The sequence below is a fragment of the Polyodon spathula genome, chromosome 42 (genome assembly GCF_017654505.1).
Source record: "Polyodon spathula isolate WHYD16114869_AA chromosome 42, ASM1765450v1, whole genome shotgun sequence".
Classification (NCBI taxonomy): domain Eukaryota; kingdom Metazoa; phylum Chordata; class Actinopteri; order Acipenseriformes; family Polyodontidae; genus Polyodon; species Polyodon spathula.
Window position 1 is genome coordinate 1,907,275 of NC_054575.1, and position 11,352 is coordinate 1,918,626.

The 11,352-nt window shown below is 43.8% G+C and overlaps 2 protein-coding genes across 3 annotated transcripts in view; one reads left to right on the plus strand and one right to left on the minus strand.

Annotated features, from left to right (window-relative positions):
• The window catches only part of LOC121305258 (protein-glutamine gamma-glutamyltransferase K-like), a 28,320-nt gene extending 24,988 nt beyond the window's left edge, over positions 1-3,332 (plus strand). Inside the window, exons 12-14 of the mRNA XM_041236816.1 lie at positions 432-592; positions 1,096-1,232; positions 1,635-3,332. Coding sequence (XP_041092750.1) covers positions 432-592; positions 1,096-1,232; positions 1,635-1,779 — 443 coding nt within the window. The 3' untranslated portion in view covers positions 1,780-3,332. The remainder of the gene's footprint in view (positions 1-431; positions 593-1,095; positions 1,233-1,634) is intronic.
• Positions 3,333-4,770: 1,438 nt separating this feature from the next.
• On the minus strand, positions 4,771-7,200 carry LOC121305323 (dolichyl-diphosphooligosaccharide--protein glycosyltransferase subunit dad1-like). 2 transcript variants are annotated; one of them, XM_041236932.1, is made up of 3 exons: positions 6,860-7,199; positions 5,524-5,681; positions 4,771-4,945 (listed from the first exon to the last, which is right to left on the minus strand). In XM_041236932.1, exons 1-2 carry the CDS (start codon positions 7,068-7,070, stop codon positions 5,551-5,553), a joined length of 342 nt encoding a protein of 113 aa, XP_041092866.1. In that variant the 5' UTR covers positions 7,071-7,199; the 3' UTR covers positions 4,771-4,945; positions 5,524-5,550. The 2 variants fall into 2 exon arrangements, with proteins under 2 accessions (XP_041092866.1, XP_041092867.1); XM_041236933.1 differs by lacking the exon at positions 4,771-4,945 and having other exon boundaries at positions 5,518-5,681; positions 6,860-7,200.
• Between the last annotated feature and the right edge of the window lie 4,152 nt (positions 7,201-11,352).

The following is an 11,352-nucleotide window of genomic DNA, read 5'->3' on the forward strand; positions in this document are numbered from 1 at the left end:
AAGGATCCCAGGGTGTCAGCTTCAACAACATTACTGGGGAGTTGATTCCAGACCCTCACAATTCTCTGTGTAAAAAAGTGCCTCCTATTTGTACACAGAGCGGACCCTGCGGCAGAGCCAGAATGGCGCCTGTCATTAAATTACTCCTCTAGGACAGAGGTAACATTAGCGAGGGCAGCAGAGAAACCAAGACTGGAGGACACAGTCGGAACTTAAGTGGAGATAGACTAGAGGGAAGGAGACTCTTCTTCTCACAGAGAGTGGTGAGGGGATGGAATGGGTTACCTTGGGTTATCTGGTCATGTTGTTGATGCAGAATCACTGAGATCGATCAGCTACTAGGAGCCAGACGAGCTCTGATGGGAGGAATGTGTGTGTGTGTGTGTGTTATTGACTGCGTTATTGACTGTGTTCTGTGCTCGCTCACACAGAGAAGACAGTGAAGTGGGTCCTGACGTACTCGGACTATCAGGACCAGCTGGTGGACCAGGCTGCTCTCATGGTGACTGTGGCGGGTCGGGTCAGCCAGTCCGGTCAGGTTCTGGTCACTCAGCATGCATTCAGACTGCGGACTCCAGACCTGCAGATCCAGGTACCAGCCAGGCACAGGAAAACCAGAGCAATAGTGCACTGAATTTTTATATATATATATATATATATATATATATATATATATATATATAATGTAAGTACGGATGACCGACTGGCGAGTGAAAGTTCATCCTTACACACACAGAGCCAGACACAGTCTGTGTCTTGTAATAAAATTAAATAGCGCTTTAGTCTCATGGCATTCTGGGAAATGTAGTGCCTGTAATCCCTCCTGGACTACAATCTTTCTCCTTCCCCTGTCTGCCACTATATATATATATATATGTAAATATATATAAATGTTGTTAATGCACTGTGCTATTGCACTGAATTATGTATAAATGTATAGTGTGTTACTGCACTGTGATATTGTGCTGTAATATGCAATCCATGCCTATTACACATTCAATAGCGTTGAGTTAAGAAATACGAAAGGTTCAGTGTCAGTTGTTTCTGCTAGAAGTCTTCTCAATGTCTGCAATGCGCTGCACTTTTCTCCTCCAGCCTGAAGGCAGTGCTTTGGTGGGTCAGAAGATGCAAGCCAAAATCATCTTCACCAACCCGCTGCCCAGAACACTGACGAGCGCAGTGATCAGTGTGGAAGGGCCGGGCCTGCAGACCCCCAAGAGAATCAACATCGGGTAAGAGAAGCAGCTGTCAGTCAGTGTGTGTATATATATATATGTGTGTGTGTGTGTATATATATATGTGTGTGTGTGGGTGTGTGTGTGTGTGTGTGCAAAACAATGTGTTCAAATAGACCCAGAAACATGCCTATGCTGTAATTCAGTCCACACTACAAATAGGACACAATGCCTATTGATCAATCAGTGATTGTTTAATTGAGGCATGGCAAAATAGAAGCCGACAATCAATAACCAATTAATCAAATGAGTGGACTGATCTCTGCTTTCTGTGTGTGTGTGTCTGACTGTCTGATGAATCACTAACCGATAAGAGCCAGTACGCATTGTCTGTCTGTCTGTCTGTCTCTCAGCTCCTCTCCTCTCATCTTTTAATATTTTCTACCTCCCCCCCCCCAGCGATGTGGCACGTCACTCTACAATCACCCTGACAGAAACGTTTGTTCCTGCCAAATCTGGTCCTCGCAAGCTCATCGTCAACCTGCACTGCAGGCAGCTGACCCAGGTTCACGGTTTCGCAGAGGTCATGGTTCAAGACGAGTGAAAAAAACGAACGAAACTTTGAAAGGTTTAGAGGTGTGTGTGAAGCTGTTTCCCAGGGTCTGCCATTTTGTTTCCAGGTTTCTCTTTAGTTTAGACAGAATGCTGATTCTGCATGAGCCAAGATGGCAGCACTTTCTCTTAATCAATGCCTTTTTTCTTTCAATTAATCAATCTTTTATTTTTACATAGTGCCTTTCATAAAGAATTGCCTCAAAGCACTAAACAGGTGAAAAGAAATGAAAACAAAAACATATTTTTTAAGACAAAATACAGAAATGAAAATACTTAAAAACAGTACAAACAAGTAATAAATACATAATATTCAAAATTTACCTGACAACAAATGATTCAAGAACGATAAAAATAAACAGCCAATCAGAACTGTGCAGAACTCAGAATCTGCCTAGTAACAAGGAAGGTGGCACCAGTAGCAAGGAGATGCACAAAAAAAATTAAAATAAAACACAGTTTTAATACTATTGAAACAGCCGGAGTTAGTTTAATTAGTCTGGATAATAGTTCTTTCACTAAAACACAGCTATTTAATGAACGCTGTATACCAGTTTTGCCATAAAACTAAATATTTTTCAACATTTCAGACAGCTAGTTGTCTGGAAAATAGGAGCCATAATATAACGTTTTTTTTTTTTTTTAATAATCAGTAAAAAATATATCTTTTCATTTGAATGAATGTAAGGTTTACACAAATAAATGGCGAGAAAGTTGAAATATATCAATTTAAACTGCAGTTAAACTACCCACAGTATTAAAAAGCAATAATTTACTGTTGATGAAGGACATTATAAATTCGTTTTTGTATGTGTTTTCTATGTAATATTATGTAGAACTGTGATCTGTTCAAAACATTATTTAAGATGTGTAATGTATGATTTAATATGTTTTTCAATAATATTGTATCTTTATATTTTTCATAAATTCTACTTGACAAATTACCCAAACAAAAGTTGGATAACTACTTCCTGTGCTGTAGGTCAAACTTAATCCAGTATCTCCAGCACAATAGAAGGGTCCCCCTGGTAATGTCACTGGTGCTAATAAGAGGCAAAGCCTGAGTTTGCACTTCTTTAAAAGAGATACAATATTTACAGCAAATAGATTGCTCAGAAAGGAGTTGCTCAAAATGTATTATTGATTTGTGGAAAAAAACATTTTTTAATTATACAAGACTGTCTCTCTTTATAAGACGAATAGAAGTGAATCTGTCCTGTCGACCCCCCTTTCCCTTATAGTATAAGACTAACTAAATACATTTTATTTTTTATTTTATAAAAACAAATGTATTAAAGAAAGAGTAATGTGGTACATTTCTAATAACTGACATTACATGTGCCAGTGGGGTAGGTAGTTTGGGTGCCAACAGCTGAAAATAACAACCTTTGGAGAATGTAGACAAACTGGACAGCAAGGTGCTGGCTACGATGTGGATGAACGTAGTAAACTAACACAGACACCAAGAAGGAACTATAGTGTAGTGTCAAACTGAACGGGATTGTGGGACTGTTTAACTACTTATTAATAAAAGCAATTGGTCAATTTTTTGCCTGCGTTTGATCCAGTAAAGTTGTTGTGTTTATTTTTTCACACAATTAATTGATTTCAAAGTATTAAAATAAAACACTCTGGCTGATCCAGGCTGCATTGCACATGTCTCTGTGGCAGGGCAACTACAACTGAAACGCAGCTCCTGACCACTAGATGGCGCTGAAATGTAATGTATTTGCAACCACAGAGCACACCCCTCACCTCCAGTCACAGGAATTAGAAAGATATGAGAAGTGCTAGATACTTGCAATGTGTGACCTCTACTGTGCACCACCATGAAATACAGCGATATTCTTAACTATATAGCACCCCTTAGTGGTCATGATTGACTGTGTCACCTCCCTTTCAATACCTAGGAGAAGAGGAACCCTAGGAAATAAATCTAAGTACAAGGAAGGCACTGTTTAAATAATGTTTATTACCTATGTGGACACACAGACCAAAATAAGATTATTATAATTAGCCACACAAATAGAATCAAACAAAAGCAGTTTTAACAATGTAGCATAAGACAGCAACCAATTATGTTGAATGGTAACACCCAGGATGTTGTTGAAAGCAGCCTGTCCTCAACAGCCTGAAGAATATCAGAAACCACCATGTGCAAATTAAATATTAAAATCCCAAAGAGAAAACAACAATCTATAGTTAACGAGCAAAACCAAATCATCTAAGCGAACGAATCACAGTGTGCAGATCAATATGCAAAAGACAAGAAAGAAAACACCCTGGCAGACAGACTGCCACAAGAATCACCACAAGACAGAAGACGTGTCGCTGTTTATTAATGTAATTGAAAAGACAAGCACTGTTATATTACTGGAGTAAAAGGTTGAAATAGATTGCAAGTCTCCCCTGGGTGGCTGCGATCCCTTGCTTCCTGGTTGCGTCTGCTGGCTGATCGCGTTCATCAAATCAGATCCTGTTGTTGGGGGTTTAGTGTAGAATGTGTTAAAAAAACCACATTCTACACTAAACCCCCTCCCCACCCCAAGAAGGACCCCAGAGGCTGAATTAATTCAATAACAGGTGAAGGTTTGTCCAGTAAGGTTATAATAGAATCTGAGACTGACCCCCATGCCCACACAGTCCCCTGCACTGCACTAATAATCCCTGCTGATTTGAGAGGAACAGCAGCAATGACATGACTCTCTACTGTCTGTACCGGAGAACAGACCTGACTGCTGATTTCCACCAGTACCGTACAGTACATTGCAATGCCATACAACACAATACAACTTCACTGTTGCAGGAATTCAAGGCTAGTTTTCTTTCATCCAACAGGGGTATAGATAGCCCCCTTACCTTTTTTGGACGTTTGCAATCATTCTGAGTGGTGGTTGTTGCATTAACTCAAACACTGTTTTTTAATCTCTGCGTTGCTTTGACTGAATTCAGGATTAAATGAAAAGAACAAACCTTTTTTTTCTTTTTTTATGTAAATTTGATTTATTAACAAAAGCTTCTCGTCACAAATCAACAGAACCTGGATGAAATACGAACAAACGGAACCAGAAATGAAATCCGTCCCCTCCAAAAGTCACTCGACCGGACCACTTTGCCAGGGCTGGTATACTGTGATGTTTATTTTTTTTTTCCTGAACCTGAAAGAAACAGAAAGGTAACAATCAGACAGGCTATTTTTATTTTTTAAAATAACATAGTTGTGGCCAATGGTTTTTGCCGCTGTTCTCTCCCCAGTTTGCAATGCCCAGTTATTATTTTTATCCAGGTTCACCACTGCAGCCCCCCGGGGGACTCGAGCAACAGAGGATAAACCACCATACCCATTAAACACTCACAGTACTAAATATAGAAACAGTAAAAGAAACGCCGATTTCAATGGCAAACGTTTCAAGTCTTTTTTTAATGTCTTCTGATTTTCCTAATATTCATGTCTTACCTGTTTAATGACCTCTCTACTGCATTTCTTCTTACATCATTATTTACCAGGCTCCTCTGTCTGTCTGTCTGTCTGTCTGTCTGTCTGTCTGTCTGCTGTCTGTCTGCACTACCTACCCACCAGATTGGAACCCAGGCCTCCAGAGAAAGGTGGAAAGCATTACATTAATTAATCATATTGCTAGCCAGAAGCTGTTAAAGCTGGACTCCAGCTAAATTCACTGCTGCTGTGCATTGTAACTGCTTGCCAGTCGTCACTTCACAGCTTCACTCACTGTACCTGTGACGTGGGCGTGGTCTGGAGGGCTCAGCCAATGAAATTGACGACCACCAGGTGCAGGACTGTGTGAGCGAACAGGAAGTCAGCAAACGCACGTTCCGGGGAGATCCCCAGGAATTCCCCCTTGTTGTTGGGGTTTACCTGGATACGAAGACACACTGTGAGAGAGACAGAGAGGAGAGTTAATAGTTAATTTCAGAGTACAAAGGTAATAAAGAGACAAGAGCCTCTGAACACTTTAAAGTAGTTGAAGGGTTAAGATCCTGAGTTGTAAAAGTGTGTGTCACTTTATAAGTACGGACACATTACCCTCAGAAATAACAGCAAAATGATCTGAAATGGTAAGACTGGTAACTTTAAATTCCATAGCATTTAGGTTGTGCGAAATTACTAAACCTAACGTGTGTCCATGACTAGAAGTGGGACCTGTAATATGCTGGGCACAGTCTAAAGAGTCAAATAAATTCAGAAAGGCTTGAGCACTTGTCTGATTCAACATCTACATGAATGTTAATCACCCAACAGAAAAACTCCATCACAGTTGGAAGAAAGGAAAGACACAAAGATAAAAATTCATTTCACGATACACAAAACCAATGTACACAGATAATACTGATTAAAACGATAAATAATCCTTGTTTAATATTAAGGTCAGTTATCAATTGTAGCAAGTCCACCTCCTCTCTCACTAGTAGGAGAAGGAGCAGTGTGGAGGGGATGCCTCAATGAGACATTATCATCTACCACAAGCCAGGTTTTGGTGCGAGACAACATACTAAGCTTTCGATCTACAATAATCATACATTAATGGTGCTTTACTGGACAGTGATCTAAGATTAAAGAACGCCAAATGAAGATTATTACACTGATGTGATTTTATTTGGCCAGTAATAATTGGGATATGGATAAGGTTACAACAAACTCCACTGGTTCTATTAAAAGGTAATACCTAGTAACAGGTATTTATAGTGATCGAAATCAAAAAATTCAACAAACCTTCCATTCTCTATATACACTTTATTAAGATACTGGATTGCCCTGGTGTGGGGCAAGTTCTCCTGATATACCCTGGGTCCCTCGATTACTCTGGAAGGCTGAATCCTCACTTTCAATAAGATCATGTCCTGGGATGGTAATAAGACTCCCAGTCTGATCCATTGCTGGTTTTACCATGCGTTAATAAGACACACTTGGGCTTGTTACCTGGGTACTGGCTAATGAAGCTCTTGGTAAAGCCTGGAATGGGCAAACTACTGCAACACGAGTCTGAAAAAGACCCTTCAACCCCTTTCCTGCCAGAATATAATCCCCTACCCACATAATACTAGCTTCTTACCTGCGAGGATGAAGCAGCCGACACACGATATGAACCCGGACAGGAATGAATTGAAGGGGAAAGTTCCCACCAGCAGGCAGTACAAGAACTGCATCGCTCCGGTCAGCACAATGTACAGCATATAGGCGTCCACCAACTTCAGCTTGTTCGGCGTGGAGCCGCCGTATTCATGCAAAAACCGAGAAATTACACAAAGCACCGAGTTAGACATCTTCTTCTTTTTTTTTTTGTTTTGTTTTTTAGGGGGTCAGAAAGTGAACCGACAGGTGAATCCCGAATCCAGAGCAGGAGACAGACGTGGCTCAGCGCACAGGAAGACGGCGTCGCACTCAAATCCTTCCCGTCCATGCCTCGTTCACACTTGTTCCGTTATTATTATTATTATTATTATTATTATTATTATTATTATTATTATTATTATTATAGGACGCCCTTACCCAACATAAAATACATCTCAATAAATAATTACAGTACAGTTATAAGATACAAAACACAATGACTTCAGTCCTAATAAGAGCAAATACAAAACACAGTGCGATTTGATATCGGGGCAATTCTTACACCAGGGTTTAGTTACTTGTGTAAGTGCAATACAAAATATTACAGATTGGAGTAAGTGCAGGATGAAATACAGTAAAACAGGGCGCAGGGAAGTGCAAATTAAAGTGCATTAAAGGCAGAGAGCTATATTGTCCCGAAGGGAAAAGAGTCGAGTTTTCCAGGTGTTGTCTGAGGAGGCGCCGGAGGGTGTTCAGGGACTGGGCAGTCCTAGGAAGGTCGTTCCTCCGATGCGGGGCGAGGGTGGAGGAGGAGCGGGCTCTGGAGGCAGGGGAGCGTGGAGGAGGTACGGCCAGCTCTAGATCAGGCGGGGTGGAGAGATGAGGGTCTGGGGGTAGGGAGATGAGGGTCTGGGGGCAGGGAGAGATGAGGGTCTGGGGGCAGGGAGAGATGAGGGTCTGGGGGCAGGGAGAGATGAGGGTCTGGGGGCAGGGAGAGATGAGGGTCTGGGGGCAGGGAGATGAGGGTCTGGGGGCAGGGAGAGATGAGGGTCTGGGGGCAGGGAGAGATGAGGGTCTGGGGGCAGGGAGAGATGAGGGTCTGGGGGCAGGGAGAGATGAGGGTCTGGGGGCAGGGAGAGATGAGGGTCTGGGGGCAGGGAGAGATGAGGGTCTGGTGGCAGGGAGAGATGAGGGTCTGGGGGCAGGGAGATGAGGGTCTGGGGGCAGGGAGATGAGGGTCTGGGGGCAGGGAGATGAGGGTCTGGGGGCAGGGAGAGATGAGGGTCTGGGGGCAGGGAGAGATGAGGGTCTGGGGGCAGGGAGAGATGAGGGTCTGGGGGCAGGGAGATGAGGGTCTGGGGGCAGGGAGAGATGAGGGTCTGGGGGCAGGGAGAGATGAGGGTCTGGGGGCAGGGAGATGAGGGTCTGGGGGCAGGGAGAGATGAGGGTCTGGGGGCAGGGAGAGATGAGGGTCTGGGGGCAGGGAGAGATGAGGGTCTGGGGGCAGGGAGAGATGAGGGTCCGGGGGCAGGGAGAGATGAGGGTCCGGGGGCAGGGAGAGATGAGGGTCCGGGGGCAGGGAGAGATGAGGGTCCGGGGGCAGGGAGAGATGAGGGTCCGGGGGCAGGGAGAGATGAGGGTCCGGGGGCAGGGAGAGATGAGGGTCCGGGGGCAGGGAGAGATGAGGGTCCGGGGGCAGGGAGAGATGAGGGTCTGGGGGCAGGGAGAGATGAGGGTCTGGGGGCAGGGAGAGATGAGGGTCTGGGGGCAGGGAGAGATGAGGGTCTGGGGGCAGGGAGAGATGAGGGTCCGGGGGCAGGGAGAGATGAGGGTCCGGGGGCAGGGAGAGATGAGGGTCCGGGGGCAGGGAGAGATGAGGGTCCGGGGGCAGGGAGAGATGAGGGTCCGGGGGCAGGGAGAGATGAGGGTCCGGGGGCAGGGAGAGATGAGGGTCCGGGGGCAGGGAGAGATGAGGGTCCGGGGGCAGGGAGAGATGAGGGTCTGGGGGCAGGGAGAGATGAGGGTCTGGGGGCAGGGAGAGATGAGGGTCCGGGGGCAGGGAGAGATGAGGGTCCGGGGGCAGGGAGAGATGAGGGTCCGGGGGCAGGGAGAGATGAGGGTCCGGGGGCAGGGAGAGATGAGGGTCCGGGGGCAGGGAGAGATGAGGGTCCGGGGGCAGGGAGAGATGAGGGTCCGGGGGCAGGGAGAGATGAGGGTCCGGGGGCAGGGAGAGATGAGGGTCCGGGGGCAGGGAGAGATGAGGGTCCGGGGGCAGGGAGAGATGAGGGTCCGGAGGCAGGGAGAGATGAGGGTCCGGGGGCAGGGAGAGATGAGGGTCTGGGGGCAGGGAGAGATGAGGGTCCGGGGGCAGGGAGAGATGAGGGTCCGGGGGCAGGGAGAGATGAGGGTCCGGGGGCAGGGAGAGATGAGGGTCTGGGGGCAGGGAGAGATGAGGGTCTGGGGGCAGGGAGAGATGAGGGTCCGGGGGCAGGGAGAGATGAGGGTCCGGGGGCAGGGAGAGATGAGGGTCCGGGGGCAGGGAGAGATGAGGGTCCGGGGGCAGGGAGAGATGAGGGTCCGGGGGCAGGGAGAGATGAGGGTCCGGGGGCAGGGAGAGATGAGGGTCCGGGGGCAGGGAGAGATGAGGGTCCGGGGGCAGGGAGAGATGAGGGTCCGGGGGCAGTGAGAGATGAGGGTCCGGGGGCAGGGAGAGATGAGGGTCCGGGGGCAGGGAGAGATGAGGGTCCGGAGGCAGGGAGAGATGAGGGTCTGGGGGCAGGGAGAGATGAGGGTCTGGGGGCAGGGAGAGATGAGGGTCTGGGGGCAGGGAGAGATGAGGGTCTGGGGGTATCTGGGTGCAGTCTGGTCAAGGCATCGGTATATTAACATTACTATATGCATTAAACTGCATATCAACTCGATCGGAGCTGATTCATCTCAAAACTTGGCAAATCACACCTTGAAAAGATGTCAATGAATCGGAAATATTTAAAGAAACGTACACAAGACATTGAAAAAAAAAGACTTCTAGTCGAAACGCTTGTCAGGGAGTTTCTTTTAGTTGTTGGTAATTCTCTCTCTCTCTCTCTCTCTCTCTCTCTCTCTCTCTCTCTCTCTCTCTCTCTCGTTTACTAGGTATGGCTAATCCCAATAACGCAGAATTACAAACACATTCTTTTAAATGAACCGGATAGCAAAATATAGCAAAGCACGGTTTAGCATAATACACATAGCAATGAAACATGGCAACGCAACTGCAGACAGGAATGCCAGTAATGTTACAACAAAACTATATTATACTGGATACAGGCATCAGCTAAATTAATTACGTAGCTCTGTATATCTGAAGGATGAATAAGTGTACAAAAATGAGACACTGGTTTAAATTATTTAAATAATTCAAAATATATATATTTTTTGAGAAAATTCTTTCTGTGTAGAAAATTATATATATGCTGTAGAATAATTGACAGAATAGGTTCTACAAATACTTATACGAGTACATGTAAAGTTTGTAAAGTACAAAAGTAACACTATAATTAAACATAAGAACACCACATATCCACTAAAAACTAATATCTACTGTAAAAATAGCAATGTTGTTTATGGAATAGCCTGTGAAAAATGTGATGAAATAAAATATGTTGGAGAGACTGGAACAACTTTATATAAAAGAATTCAGAACCACCTTTCATTAATTAGAAATAAAAAAAATGAATGAACCAATAGTACAGCACTTCACCAGTCAAGGACATGACATAAATGATATAAAGTTTGTAGTATTAGAACAAGTAAAATTAGATAATGCGACATATAGAAGAATAAAAGAAAGTAAATGGATACATAGACTAAACACAATTATGTCAATTGGACTCAACAGAAAAGAATGAACTAATTAATTCCAATAAATATATAAAAGTTAAAAATAATTAAATAAACAAAATCCAATTCAAAATCAAGGCTGATCCTCAGAGCCAGCATTGCATGATAATATAAATATAAGTTTATATAAAATAATGTTAATTAGAATTAATATAGATTTAAAGATATAAGTAAAAGTGATGTCACATATAGAACACCATTACATCATGTAAGAATAAATCATGGATTTGAATATAAACAATAACAAGTAGTTGTCATGCCGTCAAACATTTGGACAAAATTAAAAACTATACAATGTTTATATAACTTTGCATATATCGAGAAACTCGATTATATATAATCTATATATAATATATATTAATACGGGGCAGTGGCTCTTTGAGCAGTTGGCTCTATAGCTAATATATATATATATATATATATATATATATATATATATATATATATATATATATATATATAATATATCTCTAAAATTTATGGTAAGTTCATAAGCACGGCGATGAATAAAATTCATACCGGTAGAGTTAGGAGTAAGAATTTCGTGTCACACAGAACAACCCCCTCAAAGTAAGCACGGCGATGAATAAATGAATACCGGTAGAGTAAGTA

Bases quoted from the DNA above. Each gene is read 5' to 3' on its own strand.
- LOC121305323 (XM_041236932.1), bottom strand. From the start codon at position 7,070: ATGTCTAACTCGGTGCTTTGTGTAATTTCTCGGTTTTTGCATGAATAC. The intron at 5,682-6,859 runs GTAAGAAGCTAG...TCTCTCTCACAG, and splicing joins CGGCTGCTTCATCCTCGCAG to TGTGTCTTCGTATCCAGGTA.